Here is a 21,080-nt window from a genome sequence, read left to right on the forward strand (position 1 = left end):
ATGGGAACAGACTCAGAGAATTTAGGTAACTTGCCACCTAGTGAAATACTGAGTTGGGATTTAAACACTCTACAACTCTGTAACTCTGAAGCCCAGGCTGTATAAGTAAAATAGATAAAATGTCTTCAGGAAACCTCAGAGTAGAAAATCTTAGAGTGCAGTATGTCTATAAGATGGGCATGTTTTCCACATCATTACCTCATAATTAGTATTTCTATCTCAGTGGCTATTGCTTTTCCAAGCAACTTTTCTCATATTTTGATGAGTTTGAGAGTCTACTTAAAAATTAGCTTCTAGTTTCCTGAATTTATGTGCATTTGGCCCTTCTTTCTCCACCAGTGTTCCACAAGCTGTGGGGAAGGCACTCAGACTCGAAGTGCTATTTGCCGAAAGGTGCTGAAAACCGGGATCTCAACTGCTGTCAATTCCACCCTGTGCCCGCCCCTGCCTTTCTCTTCCTCCATCAGGCCCTGTATGCTGGCAACCTGTGCAAGTACGTATGTCAGGGCTCGGAGGATGGGGGGATGAAACCCAAACAGCAGCAGGTATAGCCATCACGCTGCGGCCTTCCCTAAACCCAAGACATGGGGGAAATAGTGGGACAGTAGAACCCCCTGGAGGGCTGCAGGCAGGAGAGCTCAGCTGGAGACGGAAAAGGAATCTTAATTACGCGTGGCCAGGCTGAATTCTCTCCTCCCCTGGAAAAAGTTTGCAGGGGGTAGAGCAAAGTTCACTCGCTGGCATACAGAGATCTGGAAGCTGGAGGCAGCATAGTACTAATGATGTCTAATGTTAGCCACTCTGGGGTTTTAAACGACTCTAAACAGATTCGTTCTGATTACTATTAATCCCTAGAGCCGCAACACTTCTGGGCTCTCCTCACCAGGTCCTTTAGGGCTCTGGTGCCTTGCAGGACCCAAAAGGTAAACATTTAAAGGAGGATATTCTCCTCTCTGTCCTCTGCCTCTTTTTATGGTGCTAATTTATTGTTTAAAAATTCTTTTAATGAGAGAAAGTGCCTTTCCCCTGGGATCCCCCTCCATTTAGAACGCAGCATCTAAGCTTCTAGGGGCAACAAGGCCCAGCAGGGAGACGCTGGGTTGCCCACTGTATCTCATTAGTTCTGATTGTGGTGGCAGCTTGATGGTCCACAGCTGGGCGCGAGGTCCTCCTGAAAAATACAGGCAGTAAAGGATGGCCCTGGCCAAAACAAACCCTAAAGAACTCCTTCTCTCCCGTCCTCCGATACCTCCATCTCTCTTTCTCTCTCCACTCTGGCCCTTTCCTTTGCTCCTCTTTCCTGGCTGCATCTCACTCTGGGTTTTCTCTGTCCCTTCGGCTTCACGCTCCTTCCAGGGCCCGGGCGGCCGTCCACGAAGCACAGCCCGCACATCGCGGCCGCCAGGAAGGTCTACATCCAGACTCGCAGGCAGAGGAAGCTGCACTTCGTGGTGGGGGGCTTCGCCTATCTGCTCCCCAAGACGGCAGTGGTGTTGCGCTGCCCCGCGCGCCGGGTCCGCAAGCCCCTCATCACCTGGGAGAAGGACGGCCAGCACCTCATCAGCTCCACGCACGTCACGGTGGCCCCCTTCGGCTACCTCAAGATCCACCGCCTCAAGCCCTCAGATGAGGGCGTCTACACCTGCTCAGCGGGCCCGGCCCGAGAGCACTTTGTGATTAAGCTCATCGGAGGCAACCGCAAGCTTGTGGCCCGGCCCTTGAGCCCGAGGAGTGAGGAGGAGGCGCTCGCGGGGAGGAAGGCGGGCCCGAAGGAGGCCCTGCAGACCCACAAACACCAGAACGGGATCTTCTCCAACGGCAGCAAGGCGGAGAAGCGGGGCCTGGCCGCCAGCCCGGGGAGCCGCTACGACGACCTCGTCTCCCGGCTGCTGGAGCAGGGCGGCTGGCGCGGAGAGCTGCTGGCCTCGTGGGAGGCGCAGGACTCCGCGGAAAGGAACGCGACCTCGGAGGAGGACCCGGGCGCGGAGCATGCGCTGCTGCACCTGCCCTTCACTGTGGTGACCGAGCAGCGGCGCCTGGACGACATCCTCAGGAACCTCTCCCAGCAGCCCGAGGAGCTGCGCGACCTCTACAGCAAGCACCTGGTGGCCCAGCTCGCCCAGGAGATCTTCCGCAGCCACCTGGAGCACCAGGACGCACTTCTGAAGCCCTCGGAGCGCAGGACTCCCCCCGTGGCGGTCTCGCCTCATAAACATGTGTCTGGCTTCAGCAGCTCCCTGCGGACCTCCTCCACCGGGGATGCCGGGGGCGGCTCTCGCAGGCCGCACCGCAAGCCCACCATCCTGCGCAAGATCTCAGCGGCCCAGCAGCTCTCAGCCTCGGAGGTGGTCACCCACCTGGGGCAGACAGTGGCCCTGGCCAGCGGGACACTGAGTGTTCTTCTGCACTGCGAGGCCGTCGGCCACCCAAGGCCTACCATCAGCTGGGCCAGGAATGGAGAAGCAGTTCAGTTCAGTGACAGGTGAGCCTTGTAGCTAACCTGGTCTTGGGAGGGAGGCAAGGGGCCGCATCTAGCCCATCACACTATTTACACAGTCTTCAAGGTGTTCCAGGAGTAGATCCTAGAGCTGGCCTCTGGGATCCCATCATGGGGTGCAGGCCCTCTCTCAACACTGATAGATTATTGGAGCAAAGACAACCTATTTCATTTTTCTAAGCTGTCTGGTCTTATCCTTATAAGGGAATAGCAACACTGCCTACCCACCCCCATCCCTGTAGGATCCCAAAGATGAATGAGATACTCTCTGGATAGCTTTGAACTTTTGGCAGAAAGACATCATTCCAGGCCAAAGCATTATTATGTTACTAATCTATAAGATGAACCATGGAAAAGCCTCGACACTGGAACACTGTCTTCATGTGTGTGGTCCCCAGGGCTGGGCAGAGAATGCAGCCGGCACCTGCTGTTTCCCATGGGTGAGCCCCTCCTGTGTCTGGGCTCAACAAGGCTGTTTGTTCCAGAAAGCTTTTATTCCCAGTTGGACCTGTGATTAATTATCTAATATCTCCTGTCGTCTCTGTTTTGATGTGTCATTATCAGGATGACAGCATGTATCACTAGTCTCTTTGGGCCAAAGCCATTTATAATGTAGAACCAACAGTGGTAGTAGAATTAATATTTTTTACCACTACCTGTGCCACGCTTTCTACATATTTTGTCTCTTAATCTTTACAGGGGCCCTGGCAATGAACATAGTTGTCATTAATTGAGTAGTGACTATCTTCCAGGCAAATGTAAACTCTTTGTTTTATCTCACTGAATAGAAGTGGATACAATTTTTATCAACACTTTATGGAAGTGGAAACACATAACATTAAGCAACTTACTAAAGGTCGTATTTATTAGGCATCAGAGCTACCATATGTAACAAAAAAAGAACTTCCCTGTGGGTAGTCACTTTAAAGAATCACAGAATCATGATCCTCTAGTCTAGATTCCTCATTTTAACCTTTTATCTTCTCCGAATGCAAGCATAATGCTCTTTTCATTAAGTCTACATCTAAATGCTATTGTTTCACTAATCCTCTTCTCTGGCTTGCTAGCTGTTGGTAAGGAAGGAAAGAAGCCAGCGTTTATTGTTCCAGGCACTGTGCCAGGTTTATTTATAAGTAACTGCATTTTTTTTTTTTTTTTTTGAGATGGAGTTTTGCTCTTGTTACCCAGGCTGGAGTGCAATGGCGTGATCTTGGCTCACCGCAACCTCTGCCTCGTGGGTTCAGGCAATTCTCCTGCCTCAGCCTCCCGAGTAGCTGGGATTACAGGCACGCGCCACCATGCCCAGCTAATTTTTTGTGTTTTTAGTAGAGACGGGGTTTCACCATGTTGACCAGGATGGTCTCGATCTCTTGACCTTCTGATCCACCCATCTCGGCCTCCCAAAGTGCTGGGATTACAGGCGTGAGCCACCGCGCCCGGCCAGTGACTGTATTTTTTAGTCCAGTAGTCAATCCACAAGATTGACATTAACCTCCAGTTTTATGTAGAAGACCAAGGTTCAGCAGCTCACCCAAGATCATACTTTAGTAAGAGCTGAAACAAGTGTTCAATATCAAGTTTATTTCATTACAAGGAAGAGTTCTGTCTACTCTTCTGAGACTTGCTGAACAGATATAACTTTTGTCCATCCTGCACACATCATTTTTTTTGTCTTTGAAATGTCAATAATACTGCCTCTCAGCCTTAGTACTTATAGACCAAATAGCCTTGATAACAATACTAAGTATTATTTCTTTGTGCTCTTACTGTATGCCAGACATATGCTCAGTGCTTTGAAGGCATTATCTTAATTTTCCCCCAAAATCCTAGGAACTAGTAGGTACTATTGTTGTTACCACACCCTAGATAGAAAGCTAAGGCACAGATGTTGGACCTGCATAGAAACACTGCAAATGGTCTGAACAGAGGCAGATGCCCCAGAGCTTGTGCTTTTAACCTTCCCCTTTGTTCCCATGGCTCCCCACCCAACCCCCACCACTCATACTTTCCTTGATGAGCTTAACTGCTGTTATCTCTGTCATTTTCTCCAAAAATCCTTATAACATGGTTGTGAAGATTGCAGTCAAACCTTTTGAGGTCACTGGGTGGCAGCTCCAGTGTCTGGCCCCAGGGTGATGAGGGGTGTCCTGCAACTCAGTCCTGTCAGTGCACCTGCTGTACCTATTACACCGCCATCATGCCCTCTTCTCCACCAGGCAGTCAGATTATCAAGTGTAGGTACCAAGTTTTACTTCCGTCCCCTGGGTCTGTTGGCTGGGATTGGTACTATTGGGATTGAAGAGAATCACAATTGACTGCAGGAGGGAAAAGATGGGAATTAACATCTTCCTACTTCCTCCTGAAAAGCTGTGGAACAAAACAGGGCAATGGGAAGTGGGCATCAGGATTCTGCTCAGCCTTTGCCTGCAGGGAGAACATGGAACTCCTGGCTTACTTAGAAGTCTTGACAATTTCTTTGAGTGTTGGAGGCTTTTTATGAAATCCAAGGACCGTGGCCCATCTAGGTCACCTGGTGAGTGCAGGGATGATGTGGAAAAAGGTAGACAAGCATGAAGGCGTTCAAGCTGATCTTGCCAAGGCCCCTCACTTTTCATGGTCTTAGTCTCTTCATTTCAGAAATGAGGGGGCTGTACCATATCATCTCTGAGGCCCATCCTCCCTCCTTCCCTTATTTACAGAAGGTCACAGAAGGTTAAAACCCACATGCTGATGGGAGAACTTTGACCACAGTAACTTCAAAAGTTGTGGCACAAGTTGTTTCTAAATGTTCCACAAACAGGCTCAGTGATCACATGAGTTTGAGAAGGGTAAACTTAAAGCTAAACAGATGTATGTACTGCTGGATTTTATGTCTATTTTTTTAATATCACACTTGATTTTTTATTATAAAAGTAATAAAAGGGCTATAAAACAATTCAAATAATATCTAAATCTATAAAAAGTACAAGCGTCCCTCATCCCCTCCAGTGCTCCCCGGAGACTATCATTCTTAATAATTTGGTATTCATCCTTTTAGAATGTTTATATATTTTACTGTATTACATAAAAAGCATGTATGCACACATAGGATTTGGGTTTTTTAATAGGATATTAGTCATGTTCAGAAATGTGACTCAGTCTTTACTTAACACATCTAGGAGATGTTTCTGTAATAGCATGCAGTGGTCTATATTACCTTTTTTAACAGCTGATTACTGTTCCTGAATGCATTTAACTACCCCCCAACTGAAAATTATTTGGGATTTTTCTTTTTATTTTACTCTTTTAAGCATTCCAGTGTGTGTTGTGACTTTCCAAGTAGATAGTATAGTAGGCTGTGTTTTCAAAGCTCTCCTTTAATCGCTGAACAATTTTTTTGGCTTAGTCATCTCAGGAACATCAATAATTCTTGAAATAGCACTTAGAAAACACACGTTGGCCTTTTAATTTTCACCTTAATGGGCCTTGAGAGTCTAACCCCAATGGCTTTAAGATGGAGAAGATTCAGTGGAATCTTGCTAGAAACAGAGATGTGGCAGCCAGGTGCTAAGAACACTGACGCACTGGGCCTAGGCGAGCAGAGGGCGAGTCCTGGATCCTTCATCATCCAGGAGGGTAGCACTAAGAGGGTGAGAGGGAAAACCCCGGAGAGGCAGGAACAAACAGTTTTTGCCACCAACAAAAATTGTCTTTTTCTGAATCTAGCCTTGACTAAGCTTTTCAATACAATTAAATGGTGTGTGGTAGGGAAAAATAAGAGATTTTCATTTCTGATCTTTGACATCATAATTTTTCCATTTTTCTTGGCTAGTCAATAAGAAATATGGCTGGAGCTTATTTTTCTATGTCTTTTAAGTTCTGTTTGAGAAAAGAGTGAATGTATCTGCACAGAGCATGCTGCCTTTGGGATTGCTTTGCTGTGGGCTGTTGGTGACCTCTTCTGTGTTGGGTTTCATTGCTTGTCATCATTACTATGTCTGGTAGTGATTCAGAAATGCTCATTTATTTTCAAACAGAGAAGTGCTGAAATGCCCAGTGTTACAGTTCAGTTAGTCTGTTTTTGCTAAAGGCCCAAATCCACCTTCTGAGAGTCTGCAAGATTCAGCTGTGTGTTGGTCTGTGGGACTTTGCAGTTTGTTAAAGTGTACTCCAAATAGCATGAGCCAGAAGATAGTCCAGACAAAAGTGAGAGAAGTCTGTTATTTCTTTGCTTTTAAATATTCCAAAGTTCGATTTGAAAGAAATTAGTTTTAGAAAAGAATCACTATCGATTCTGATACTACTGTGTCTCATCATTAATATAACTTGTTGAAATTCACATGATTCTTAGAAGTGCAAGTCAGCTTCTCAAGCAGTCATTTACAGGGTGTCCTTAGTATATTATGACTGGCTGGTTCATCATAATCCCTACTTCCTGTATCCTTTATTCTTCAAACATTCTCATGCCTACTCTAAGCCAGATTCTAGGTTAGGTACTAGGGATGGAGGAAAAGAAGATTCATTTCCTACTGATGAAATTCAAAGTCCAGTTTGGGAGCCAGAGGAGTAAACGCAGTATTATAAGTGCTAAAAGAGAGGTATGCATATTTTTTCATTCCTTAAGTGTTTACTAACTATAATATGCCAAGTATGCATTGAGTTTCTAGGAATATTGTGATAAATGAAACTGGGTTCCCTTAGAGTTTACATGTGTTTGGAGTTCGCTCAAATGGCACGTATTGGAGAGGCCTGCCTTGTCACTGTATGATGAGCACCCCTCATCATTGTCTATCCTTTTAACTCTATTTAGATAATTTTATCATTATCTGATGTGTTATCTAAATATCGATTGCCTATCCACAAGGCTAGAGACTTTCTTTACTGTTGTATCCCCAGTAACCAGCAGCAAGCAGGTTCTAAATAATAGTGAATGAATTAACAGTGAATGGAGCAAGGCAACAAACAGAAAAGTGAGCAAGAAAAATGTCAGGTGGTGATAAGTGCTGGGCAGAAAATTAAAACAGGTGTGATAAGAGGATGATTTAATGACCACTTTAGATGGGAGATCTACGTGCTAAGGAGATCACACGTAAACCAAGATCTGAATGATGCCCAGTGCCCAGCACTGTGATATGAGGAGGAAGAACACTCCTAGACAAGGGAAAGGCAGTGCAAAAACCTTAAAGTGACAATGGCTTTGGTTGAAAGAACTCCAGAGAAGTTCATTTGGCTGTAGGTAGTAAGGGGAGGCAAAAGGTAGAGGTAGTATGGGATGAGGTTGTGAGGGTAACCAGAGGCCAAGGGAAGGGAAGGTTCAGGATTCAGTCTGAGTACCACAGGAAGAATTTGGAGGATGTTAAGCAGGAAAGTGACATGATCGGATTAGCATTTTACAGATTCACATGGGCTAACTTGTGGCATGTGGATTGTAGAGGTACATGATTGGAAGTTGGGGGCTGGTAAGGAGCCCATTGCAGTAGCCCCTACAATGCTCTTGATCTTTACTGGGCATTACATACGTTGAGCTGATAAATAAGGCAAGAACCCTTCTCTCCAGAAACTAAGAAACCCTCAAGTACTGGTGTAGGATGAAAGAACTTAGGACCCCAATTTGTATTGAACTCCAACTGGTAGAATACTTCTCTTTTTTGTTGTTGTTTTTATTTTTATTTTTATTTTTTTAATTGCATTTTAGGTTTTGGGGTACATGTGAAGAACATTCAACACTGTTGCATAGGTACACACATTGCAGTGTGATTTGCTGCCTTCCTCCCCACACCTTTATCTGGCATTTCTCCCCATGCTCTCTCTCCCCGACTCCCCAACCCCCACTGCCCCTCCCCTATTTCCACCCAACAGAACCCAGTGTGTGATGCTCCCCTCCCTGTGTCCATGTGTTCTCATTGTTCAACACCCACCTATGAGTGAGAACTGCGCTATTTGATTTTCTATTCTTGTGTCAGTTTGCTGAGAATGATGTTCTCCAGGTTCATCCATGTCCCTACAAGGTACATGAACTCGTCATTTTTTACAGCTGCATAGTATTCCATGATGTATATGTGCCACATTTTCCCTGTCCAGTCTAACATTGATGGGCATTTGGGTTGGTTCCGGGTCTTTGCTATTGTAAACAGTGCTGCAATGAACATTCATGTTCATGTGTCCTTATAGTAGAATGATTTATACTCCTTTGGATATATACTCAGTAATGAGATTGCTGGGTCAAATGGAACTCCTATTTCTAGGTCCTTGAGGAATCGCCACACTGTCTTCCACAATGGTTGAACTAATTTACACTCCCACCAGCAGTGTAAAAGTGTTCCTACTTCTCCACATCCTCTCCAGCATCTCTTGTCTCCAGATTTTTTAATGATCGCCATTCTAACTGGCATGAGATGGTATCTTGATGTAGTTTTGATTTATGAGCATTTTTTCATATGTTTGTTGGCCTTGTGTATGTCGTCTTTTGTAAAGTGTCTGTTCTTATCCTTTGCCCACTTTTGAATGGCCTTATTTGTTTTTTTCTTGTAAATCTGTTTTAGTTCTTTGTAGATTCTGAGTATCAGCCCTTTGTCAGATGGGTAGATTCCAAAATTTTTTCCCATTCTGTTGGTTGCCAATTCACTCTAATGACTGTTTCTTTTGCTGTGCAGAAGCTGTGGAGTTTGATTAGGTCCCATTTGTCTATTTTGGCTTTTGTTGCCAATGTTTTTGGTGTTTTGGTCATGAAATCCTTGCCTACTCCTATGTCCTGAATGGTTTTGCCTAGGTTTTCTTCTAGGGCTTTTATGGTGTTAGGTCTTATGTTTAAGTCTTTAATCCATCTGGAGTTAATTTTAGTGTGAGGTGTCAGGAAGGGGTCCAGTTTCTGCTTTCTGCACATGGCTAGCCAGTTTTCCCAACATCATTTATTAAACAGGGAATCCTTTCCCCATTGCTTGTTTTTGTCAGGTCTGTCAAAGATCAGATGGTTGTAGATGTGTGGTGTTGCCTCCGAGGCCTCTGTTCTGTTCCATTGGTCTGTATCTCTGTTTTGGTACCGGTACCATGCTGTTTTGATTACTGTAGCCTTGTAGTATAGTTTGAAGTCTGGTAGTGTGATGCCTCCAGCTTTGTTCTTTTTGCTTAGAATAGACTTGGCTGTGTGGGCTCTCTTTTGGTTCCATATGAAGTTTAAGGTAGCTTTTTCCAGTTCTGTGAAGAAGGTCATTGGTAGCTTGATGGGGATAGCGTTGAATCTGTAAATTACTTTGGGCAGTATGGCCATTTTCATGATATTGATTCTTCCTAACCATGAGCATGGAATGTTTCTCCATCTGTGTCCTCTCTTATTTCATTGAGCAGTGGTTTGTAGTTCTCCTTGAAGAGGTCCCTTACATTCCTTGTTAGTTGTATCCTAGGTATTTTATTCTCTTTATAGCAATTGTGAATGGCAGTCTGTTCTTAATTTGACTCTCTTTAAGTCTGTTATTGGTGTATAGGAATGCTTGTGATTTTTGCACATTGATTTTATATCCTGAGACTTTGCTGAAGTTGCTTATCATTTTCAGGAGATTTTGGGCTGAGACAATGGGGTCTTCTAAATATACAATCATGTGGTCTGTAAATAGAGACAATTTGACTTCCTCCTTTCATTTTTGAATACCCTTTATTTCTTTTTCTTGCCTGATTACTCTGGATAGAACTTCCAATACTATATTGAATAGGAGTGGTGAGAGAGGGCATCCTTATCTAATGCCAGATTTCAAAGGGAATGCTTCCAGTTTTTGCCCATTCAGTATGATATTGGCTGTTGGTTTGTCATAAATAGTTTTATTATTTTGAGATACGTTCCATCAATACCTAGTTTATAGCATAAAGGGATGTTTAATTTTGTCAAAGGCCTTCTCTGCATAAATTGAGATAATCATGTGGTTTTTGTCTTTGGTTCTGTTTGTATGGTGAATTACATTTATAGACTTGCGTATGTTGAACCAGCCTTGCTTCCCTGGGATGAAGCCTAATTGATCATGGTAGATAAGATTTTGATGTGCTGTTGCAATTGGTTTGCCAGTATTTTATTGAAGACTTTTGCATCTATGTTCATCGTGGATATTGGCCTGAAGTTTTCTTTTCTTGCTGAGTCTCTGCCGGGTTTTGGTATCAGGATGATGTTGGTCTCATAAAATGATTTGGGAAGGATTCCCTCTTTTTGGATTGTTTGGTATAGTTTCAGAATGAGTGGTACCAGCTCCTCTTTGTATGTCTGGTAGAATTTGGCTGTAACCCATCTGGACCTGGGCTTTTGTTGGGTAGTAGGCTCTCAATTGCTGCCTCAACTTCTGCCCTTGTTATTATTGGTCTATTCAGGGTTTTGACTTCTTCCTGGTTTAGGCTTGGGAGGATGCAGTTGTCCAGGAATGTATTCATTTCTTCCAGGTTTACTAGTTTATGTGCCTAGAGTTGTTTGCAATAATCTCTGATGATGGTTTGTATTTCTGTGGAATCTGTGGTGATATCCCCTTTATCGTTTTTTATTGCATCTATTTGATTCTTCTCTCTTTTCCTTTTTATTAATCTGGCTTATGGTCTATTTTGTTGATCTTTTCAAGAAAACAGCTTCTGGATTTATTGATTTTTTTGAAGGGTTTTTTGCATCTCTGTCTCCTTAAGTTCTGCTCTGATCTTAGTTATTTTTTGTCTTCTGCTAGGTTTTGAGTTTTTTTTTTATCTTGCTCCTCTAGCTCTTTCCATTTTTATGATAGGGTATTGATTTTAGATCTTTCCTTGCTTCTCATGTGGGTATTTATTGCTATACATTTTCCTCTAGACACTGCTTTAAATGTGTCCCAGAGATTCTGGTACATTGTGTCTTCGTTCTCATTGGTTTCAAAGAACATCTTTATTTCTGCCTTCATTTCATTGTTTATCCAGTCAACATTCAAGAGCCAGTTGTTCGTTTTCCATGAAGCTTTGTAGTTAGTTCTGAGTTAGTTTCTGAATTCTGAGTTCTAACTTGATTGCACTGTAGTCTGAGAGACTGTTTGTTATGATTTCTGTTCTTTTGCATTTGCTGAGGAGTGATTTACTTCCAATTATGTGGTCAATTTTAGAGTGGGTGTGATGTGGTGCTAAGAAGAATGTATATTCTTGGATTTGGGGTGGAGAGTTCTCTAAAGGTCTATTAGGTTAGCTTAGACCAGGCTTGAGTTCAAGTTCTGGATATCCTTGTTAATTTTCTGTCTCATTGATCTGTCTAATATTGACAATGGGGTGTTAAAATATCCTAGTATTGTGTTGGAGTCTAAGTCTCTTTGTAAGTCATGAAGAACTTGCTTTATGTATCTGGGTGCTCCTGTATTGGGTGTGTATATACTTAGGATCATTAGTTCTTCTTGTTGCATTGATCCTTTTACCATTATGTAATGTCCTTCTTTGTCTCTTTTGATCTTTGTTGGTTTAAAGTCTATTTTATCAAAGATGAGAATTGCAACTCCTGCCTTTATTTATTTATTTTTTTTTTCTCTCCATTTGCTTGGTAAATCTTCCTCCATCCCTTTATCTTGAGCCTTTGTATACCCTTCGATGTGAGATGGGTTTCCTGGATACAGCACACCAATGGGTTTTGGCTTTTTGTCCAATTTGCCAGTCTGTGTCTTTTGATTGGTGCAGTTAGCCCATTTACATTTAGGGTTAATATTGTTATATGTGAATTTGATCCTGCCATTTTGATGCTAGCTGGCTGTTTTGCCCATTAGTTGATGCAGTTTCCTCATTGTGTTGATGCTCTTTACCATTTGGTATGTTTTTGGAGTGGCTGGTACTGGTTGTTCCTTTCTATATTTAGTGCTTCTTTCAGGAGCTCTTGTAAAGCAGGCCTGGTGGTGACGAAATCTCTAAATACTTGCTTGTTTGTAAAGGATTTTATTTTTCCTTCACTTATGAAGCTTAGTTTGGCTGGATATGAAATTCTGGGTTGAAAGTTCTTTTCTTTAAGGATGTTGAATTTTGCCCCCCACTCTCTTCTGGTTTGTAGGGTTTCTGCTGAGAGATCTGCTGTGAGTCTGATGGGCTTCCCTTTGTGGGTAACCTGACCTTTCTCTCTTGCTGCCCTTAGCATTTTCTTCTTCATTTCAACCCTGGTGAATCTGACGATTATGTGCCTTGGGGTTGCTCTTCTTGCGGAATATCTTTGTGGTGTTCTCTGTATTTCCTGGACTTGCCTTGCTAGGTTGGCCTGCCTTGCTAGGTTGGGGAAGTTTTCCTGGATAATATCCTGAAGAGTATTTTCCAGTTTGGATTCATTCTCTCCATCACATTCAGGTACACCTGTCAAACGTAGGTTAGGTCTTTTCACATAGTCCCATATTTCTTGGAGACTTTGTTCATTCCTTTTTACCCTTTTTTCTCTAATCTTGCCTTCTCATTTTATTTCATTGAGTTGATCTTTGACCTCTGATATCCTTTCTTCTGCTTGGTCAATTCGGCTGTTGAAACTTGTGTATGCTTCATGAAGTTCTCGTGTTGTGTTTCTCGGCTCCATTAATTCACTTATATTCCTTTCTAAGTTGTTTATTCTTGTTAGCATTTTGTCAGATCTTTTTTCTAGGTTCTTACTTTCTTTGCATTGGGTTAGAATATGTTCTTTTAGCTCAGCGAAGTTTCTTATTACCTACCTTCTGAAGCCTGTTTCTGTCAATTCATCACACTCCTTCTCCATCCAGCCTTGTTCCCTTGCTGGTGAGGAGTTGTGATCCCTTGTAGGAGGAGAAGTGTTCTAGTTTCAGGTGTTTTCATCCTTTTTGTGCTGGTTTCTTCCCATCTTTGTGTATTTATACAACTGTTGTCTTTGTAGTTGTTGGCTTTCAGATTGGGTCTCTGAGTGGACGTCCAGTTTGTTGATGATGAAGTTATTTCTTTTCATTTCTTAGTTTTCCTTCTAACATTCAGGACCCTCTTCTGTAGGACTGCTGAGACCCACTCCAGGCCCTGCTTTCCCTGTAGCAGCTGCAGAACAGTAAGGGTTGCTGCCAGTTTCTTCTGCTATCTTTGTCCCAGAAGGATACCTGCCTGATGTCAGGCTGAGTTCTCCTTTATGAGGTGACTCTTTGGATATACGGGGGTTAGGGAGCTGCTTGAGGAGACAGTCTGTCCTTTATAGGAGCTCAAGTGCTGAGCTCTGAGCTCCATTGTTCATTCAGAGCTACTGGGCAGGTATGGTTAAATCTGCTGCAGCAGAACTCATAAACCCCCTTTTTTTGCCCCCCAGGTGCTCTGTCCTGGGGAGTTAGGGCTTTATTTATAAGTTTCTGTCATGTGGCTGCCTTTTTTCAGGGCTACCCTGCCCAGCAAGGAGGCAGCCTAATCACTGTCTGCCTGCAGAGGCTTTGCTGAGCTGCTGTGGGCTCTGCCCAGCTGTTGTATGAACTTCCCTGCAGTCCTGTTCATAGGGGTACACCTATCAAACGTAGTGTACCCCTATGAACTGTCTCGGCGATGGTGGCCCACCTCTGTAATGGTGGACTCTCTGTAATGGTGGGCTGCCTCGGCAATGGTGGGCTGCCTCGGCAATGGCGGACTACCTCCATAGTGGTGGACTGCCTCGGTAACGGCAGACGCCCCTCCCCCAGAGAGCTGGACCATCCAGGGTTCAGCTATGCTTGCTGTTAAACTCTCAATCCAGATCATTTCAGATTGCTATTTTTTTTATGGGGGTGGGACCAGCCAAGCCTGATCACCTGGCTCCCTGCCTCAGACCCCCCTTTTTCTTAATTTTTCAATGGGCGACTGTCTCCCAGTTGTTCCAGTTGCCTGTTGAAAAGGCACTGGGATCTGTGTGATTTCCCATGTGGCAACCCATTGCACCAGCTCAAACAGCCACACTGAGATTTGTGGCACTTTTTTTGTCCAGAAATCTCCTGGCCTGGCTCCCTGTCTCAGTCCCCTTTTTTATTAGTTGAATGGGTGACTCTGTCTCACAGGAGCTCCAATCACCAGCTAAAATGGCACCCAAACCCGTGCATTTTGTGCATAAACCTAATGCACCGGGGCGCTGGCCAAAATAGCCACACTGGCAACCCATGGGGCTCCTCCGCCTGGGAATCTCTTGGTCTATGGGCAATAAAAATTCGTCTGTAAATGCGGCATCCACTCACCCTCTGCACTTTTGCTGGGAGCTGCAATCCTGAGCTGCTCCTAATCAGCCATCTTGGATCCATCCCCCCAGAATACTTCTCTTTTAACTTTTAAACTTTTAAAAGTAGATTGAAGAGGGGCTCAAAAATCCAGCGTGCATAATAATTACCAGGAGCTTGTTAGAATGCAGACTCTCATCCTCTCCTACCATTAGAAACACAGTATGGACCAATAATTTGGATTTAAACAAGCAGCACAGATGACTCTGAATCTTTTTAGAGAAATTTTAATAGTTCAGCTAAAAGATCTAATGGAGACTGGGCATGGTGGCTCATTCTTGTAATCCCAACACTTTGGTTGGCCGAGGTGGGTGGATCACCTGAGGTCAGGAGTTTGAGACCAGCCTGGCTAACATAGTGAAACCCCGTCTCTACCAAAAATATAAAAATTAGCTGGGTGTGGTGACGGGCGCCTGTAGTCCCAGCTACTCAGAAGGCTGAAGCAGGGGAATCACTTGAACCCGGGTGGTGGAGGTTGCAGTGAGCCGAGGTCACACCACTGCACTCCAGTTTAGGTGAGAGAGAGAGAGAGAGACTCCATCTAAAAAAAAAAAAGCTCTGGTGGAGGTAGACATGCTAAGAATCACACTTAGGAATCATGGTGTTCCTTTTTCTAAGCAATCTCTTGTCTTCCTGCCTGCTCTCTCAGACTACCATCAACCAGTGTATTTGCACATGGCTAAATTTTGTTCATACTGGACCTTGGATTGGAGAAAGCCCAGACCATGCAAATGGGAGTGCTTGTGTGTGAAGGAGGAAGACAACAGTGGAAGGTGCCACACTAGAAACTTTCTGCCATTTTCTGAAAAAGTTCTAGACTAGCTAAAGGTTAAAATAACTAAGTGTAATGTAGCCCCCTATAAGTTGAACTGGACTTTTCAGTATAGTGATCAGGGGTAGTAATTTTTTTTTTCAGAAGGCTGTATAGCACTTGATTTCAAAAACAAGAACTCAGCCTCATGTTGTCTTTGCTTTTACTGCTGAATCTGTGTAGCTACTGTTGATGTGTAATTGACAGATTTCACCATATTGCTGCCTTGCAAAGTCCATCAGAAGAGAATTATTGTAGCCTTATTTCATGGGCCTAGTACATCAATGGTACCGGAGTAGTTTGAAAACATCATAGCTTTAAAATAGCCAACTTCCATTCCAAAAACACTTTTGGATAGAAAGTAGAATTCTGCATTCCATACTTAACCCCCAAGGTTATTAATTATGAATTTAAGTCCTACTTAGTATTTCTACTGAGTTTATTATAGTTTATCATAGCATTTTCACTGACTTCATTAGAAAATTGGCTTCTTTTTGCCCACCTCACATTTAAGGTTATATGCAACATACTCTCCTCTTGAAAAAAAAAAAGCCCACTCCTCCTTCCCAAAAAAGCTATTTTTTGTCTATCTCTCAAAGCATCCCTTATCTCTCATGTGACCTCTCAGCAGCATTCTACACAGGCTTACCATCTCCTCTTAAAAATATTTTCTTGCTACATCAAAACCATATGCACTTGGTTTTCTTCCTACTTCTCTGGCTATTCTTTCTCATTGTTTGTGACTTCTCTTCCTCTACCTACCTCTTTCCCAGCCTCTTAGAGTCTCACCCTGTAGGCACTGATGCTGGTAACTCAGGGCTGCTCTTTATGCTGATGTTTCCCATGTGTCTCACACCAGACCAAATCTCTCTCGACTCTATCTTCTGACTCTGTCTGCTGGGTGTCCCCACCCAGATGCTCCATAACTCCAGTAGCTAAAACTCCTGTATCCCTACATAGTAAGGAGTACTCCCAGACAGACAGCTTTCCAAGCCAAAAAAATGTTTTCTGTTTTCTTCTCCTTAATCTCTAAATCTAGCTTCTCACTGGCTGTTTAATCATACCACTTTTCTCTCTGCTCATCACCTGTACTTTGGTCTGCCTTTATCAGCTCTAGATTATCCTAACAGCTTCCTGACTCTAGATTTGCTATCTTTAGACCAGGGGATGGCAAATTACAGCCAGTGGCTTTAACATTTTTTAAAGCATTATTAAGAATGGCTTTTAAAGAGTTATTAAAAGAGCCAATGAAATTGAGCACAGAGCTGTTAGGTTAACTTGCTCAAGGTCTCACACTTAATAAGTGGTAGAGCTGGGATTTGAAGCCAGGCATGTAAAGGGTTATTAAAAGAATGACTTTTGCAATTTTAAAAGGTTATTAAAAACAAATAAAAAATTATACAACAAAGACTATAGGTGGCCCTCAAAACCTAAAATATTTACTATCTATCCCTTTGTAGAGAAGTTTACTGCCTCCTCTTCTAGACCATTCATGTTACTGCCTGAGCATCTTTCTAGCAAACCTGTCCATGCTGCTTTCATGCTTAAAATTCTTTTCATGGCTTATCACTTGAGGATAAGGTCCAGATGCCTCTGTGTGATCATGACACCTTTTATCATTTGGCATCCACTTATCTCTCTAGCTTCATCTCTTTCCCATATCCTCAACCTCATAGGACTGAGCTCTGCCCTTCAGCAGTACCCAGATACTTGCTGTTCACAAATGTGCAGGGGGCCTTCTGACCCACTTCGTCTGGATAACTCCTGCCCTTCCTTACAGGAAGCCTATCCCCAAGGCTAGGTCAGATGACCCCCTCCGTGACCCACATAGTACCCTATGCACAATACTGCCTCAGCCTTACCATTGCATATTACAATTAGCTGTTGGTTTTTCTGGAGTTTGTTAATCATCCTCAAGGGCATATATTTAAGAAATGTGTCTTATTTTCTCCCTAATTCTAAGAACATGATAGATACTCAACAAATGAAAACCTGAATGAATGAACCAAAGAATGAATAGTTGAATGTGCATGATTAGGAGGGAGGTTTTCTAATTGTCAGGAGGCTGTGGTCTGCATGGTTTTGCATAATCTGGATTTCCAGTCTCTAATATTTGTGGCAGAGTTCCAGAGTGATATACCTGCTCCCAACTAAACGTTTCTGCCTTGCCTGTATGTTCTTCACCAAAGAAGGTTCAGAAAACCATGAGATTCTGTGACACACAACTGTGCGATTTGAAAAGCACTGCTGTAGTGTGAATAAGTACAGAGAGTAAATCTCCTAGCATCCTATCTCCCATCACATCCAGGCCAGTGGCGAAACCATCAGGCTCATCTGCACAGCTAATGTTTATAGAGCACTTACATTGGGCTTCAGGTGTTCATTTATCCTGACAATAACCCTTTGAAGTTTATTATCACAATTTTACAGATGTTAGAACTGAAGCATAGAGATGTCAGATTAACTTGCTCAAGGTCTCACGCTTAAAAAGTAATGGAGGTGGGGCTGGGCGCTGTGGCTCACGCATGTAAATCCCAGCACTTTGGGACGCTGAGGTGGGCGGATCTCAAGGTCAAGAAATCGAGACCATCCTGGCCAACATGGTGAAGCCCTGTCTCTACTAAAAATACAAAAATTGCTGTGCATGGTGGTGTGTGCCTCTAGTCCTAGCTACTTGGGAGGCTGAGGCAGGAGGATCATTTGAACCCAGAAGCCAGAGGTTGCAGTGAGCCAAGATCGTACCACTGCACTCCAGTCTGGTGACAGAATGAGAATCCAGCTCAAAAAAAAAGTAATGGAGCTGGGATTTGAATCTAAGGCAGTCTGGCTTTTGGAAATATTTCTTTTTATTGATTATAACCTTGGTTGAATACAGGGATTTGCCACTGTTTTAGAAGAAAGTCACTGCGATCAACTAGACCCAGCAAAATGAACATTCTATATTCCAGTAACTGGCTTCCAGCTTATTAGGCTATTGGTTTTATTTTTACACCTCTGCTTTAGAGATAGCCTTTTCTTCTACCAATAGCTCTACCTTTACATATACACGTCTATGCAAATATGCACTACATTAGGCCCTCAATAAACATTATGGTTGCTCCATTTGTGTGTGTCTGTGACTGTAAGTTTACAGTGTTGATGGCCCAGGTGCATGTGTGGTTAGAGACCTAGGCCACAGGCAGGATGACACTGAACTATTCCTTGCTTTCAGTTATTCTGTATAAATGCTGAGTATACATTTGGAGTTGAGACTCAGGCAAAAGCTAACTCCAGTCTGCATTTGGATAGAATGTAACACCCCTAGCCAAAGAATCTGGTAAATTATCCTACCCCACATCTATTATTGGAGGCTCATGTAATATGGACAAATATATGTTCAGTATTCCTATGTCTGAATCCAGCTCTAGAAACAATACCTGGAAGGGCAGTGTTGACTTCCTTATAGAAGAGAAAAGCCAGGTTCTCCAAAACTGGTGATACAGGTTGGATTACCAAATTAGGAAAAGTGACTGGATGAGGATTGATCTTCCCCTAAGAAAGACCTAAATGCTGCTGATAGCACACACAGTCAGGGAAGTCCTTGCTCACCACTTAACCCTATTGGACCAGAAGTAGCCAGATATCACATATTCCTCATAGCTCAACTGATATAAGTTTGTAAGCATTTAAGTATGACTTTCTTTTCAAAAGGAATGCAGGTGAACCTAAAGAATACATGAAACTAGATGCTTGAACAAAATACTTATTTCTTCCTGTGGGTGGGAGGTCATTTCCAGGTGATACTCCACTTAACGTGGAATCCTAGGGAAATGACTAAGTCTGAGGAATTTCAGCCTTTTAATCCCTAAGCCTCTTCCTGTTTTCCTTCTCCTCTGGGCCTAGGTGTTCCAGCTTATCCTCCCCACTGCCTTCAGCCAGAGGAGCAACCTGATGGCACATTAGTTAACACACAGGGCAGCCCATGGTGGTAGGAGACAGTAAGGCTGAAATCAGAGCACCTTTGGCCCAAATCCCAGTTCTGCCACTTAGTATTGTGAGTCTACTCTTCTCTCTCTGAACCTTGGTTTTCTTATTATTTCAATTAAAATGATACTAATACATTTAGGCACTAGGTTTTATTCTGCCCTTCGGACTAGCAAGAGTGCAAAGAACAGAGATAATGTCTGTAACGTGACTGACACACAATGGATTCTCATTTGTCAGTATCCAAAATCATTGTCATTTAGACATGGGGCCATCGTATCACACCATCTTCTAGGACATCTCAGACTAAGAAGCTTCCCTCTTATTTGAGGAACATCTAGGTAGTTTTTCAAAGAGTTGGGTTAACAAGGTTTCTGGAAAACAGCATGATGAAGAATTATCAGCCTAAATCCAGGCATCATGAGGGGGATGCTGATATTCTACTGACATTCTTTGCTATCATCTCTGAGCTGATAGGAAAGTGAAATCTGTAGCCTCTAAATGATTATATTTTTCAGAAAGCTTTGTACAGTGTTCCAAAGTGGTGTTGAATAGGAGATGAATTAATATTTGGAAGTCTTTACCTTGCACAACAGAGAGTATCAGCAGATGGAAACCTCTCAGAATGGAAGTGAGGATCAGATGGGAAATTCCTCCAGGGTCAATTTCAGAACCAAAGTTGTGAATAATGCTCTGTGTAAAATTCATAAGCACATGAAATGCAGTTTCCAAGTTTGCAGATAATATAAAAACTAGAGGCAGGGAAGATAGGGAAGGAAAAATAAACCCGTTTCAATTTGGTTTGGCTTGTTTCCCCTTACTGAGCTGAAGGAAATGGAGATGACAAATGTTTTTCCCAGTTGAAAAGTGTAAGGATAGTGAGCCAGAGAAAAAGAACCATCCCAGTAAATACATAAGCCTCCACAAAAGAAAAATATTGAGTGTCAACACAGTGGTCACAGAAATGACCGTCATGAATCATGCAGGTGAAGAGCGCTGGAGGATAGTGGACAACCAGTGGCAACCAGAGAGCACAAGGGAGGCCCATAGAATCAGGCCCTGATACACGAGGGGATCTCCAGAGATCCCACTAGCAGTTTGCTTATTCTTCCTGGAAGAATGGTCCTCGCACATGGCAGAGTTCCACAAAAGTGGTTAACTGTTTTGGTATAAATAAGGATGTCACTGAGATAAACCAGAAATGAACATTTTTCCATGTTTCATGCCAGAAGTCAGCAAACTTTTCTAGTAAAGGGCCAAATAGGAAACATTTTAGGATTTGCAGGCCATGTTATCTCTGTTCTAACTACTCAACTCTGCCATTGTAGTGTGAAAGCGGCCACAGATAATACTTTAACCCATAGGGCAGTGTTCCAGTAAAACTTTATTTGTAAAAGCAAGTGGCAGTTGGCTGCAGTTTGAGGACCCCTATCCTAGGAGAGTAGGAAATCCATGCAGAGGTTTGTAATTTGAAATGAGTTACCCAGCAAGCAGATAAGATATACATATTAGCAAATTCAAGACTCTGTGAACATCTGAAAGAGAAGGAAGTTAAAGGGTCTGGCGAAAGAGAAGGCGGCCAGGGTTAAGAATGTGTGGTCAGGTGGCCTTTCCCATTCCAAAAATATTTTCTATACTTCCATCTGAGCAATCATGA

At 43.1% G+C, this 21,080-nt stretch overlaps 1 protein-coding gene across 6 annotated transcripts in view; it reads left to right on the forward strand.

Moving 5' to 3' along the window:
* ADAMTSL1 (ADAMTS like 1) overlaps positions 1-21,080 on the forward strand; it is a 1,072,914-nt gene that overhangs the window by 908,985 nt on the left and 142,849 nt on the right. For all 6 annotated transcript variants that reach the window (XM_078369765.1, XM_078369768.1, XM_035306411.3 and 3 more), the window contains 2 exons: positions 340-493; positions 1,357-2,482. In XM_078369765.1, coding sequence (XP_078225891.1) covers positions 340-493; positions 1,357-2,482 — 1,280 coding nt within the window. The remainder of the gene's footprint in view (positions 1-339; positions 494-1,356; positions 2,483-21,080) is intronic.

The sequence above is a fragment of the Callithrix jacchus genome, chromosome 1 (genome assembly GCF_049354715.1).
Source record: "Callithrix jacchus isolate 240 chromosome 1, calJac240_pri, whole genome shotgun sequence".
In the NCBI taxonomy this organism is placed as follows: Eukaryota; Metazoa; Chordata; class Mammalia; order Primates; family Cebidae; genus Callithrix; species Callithrix jacchus.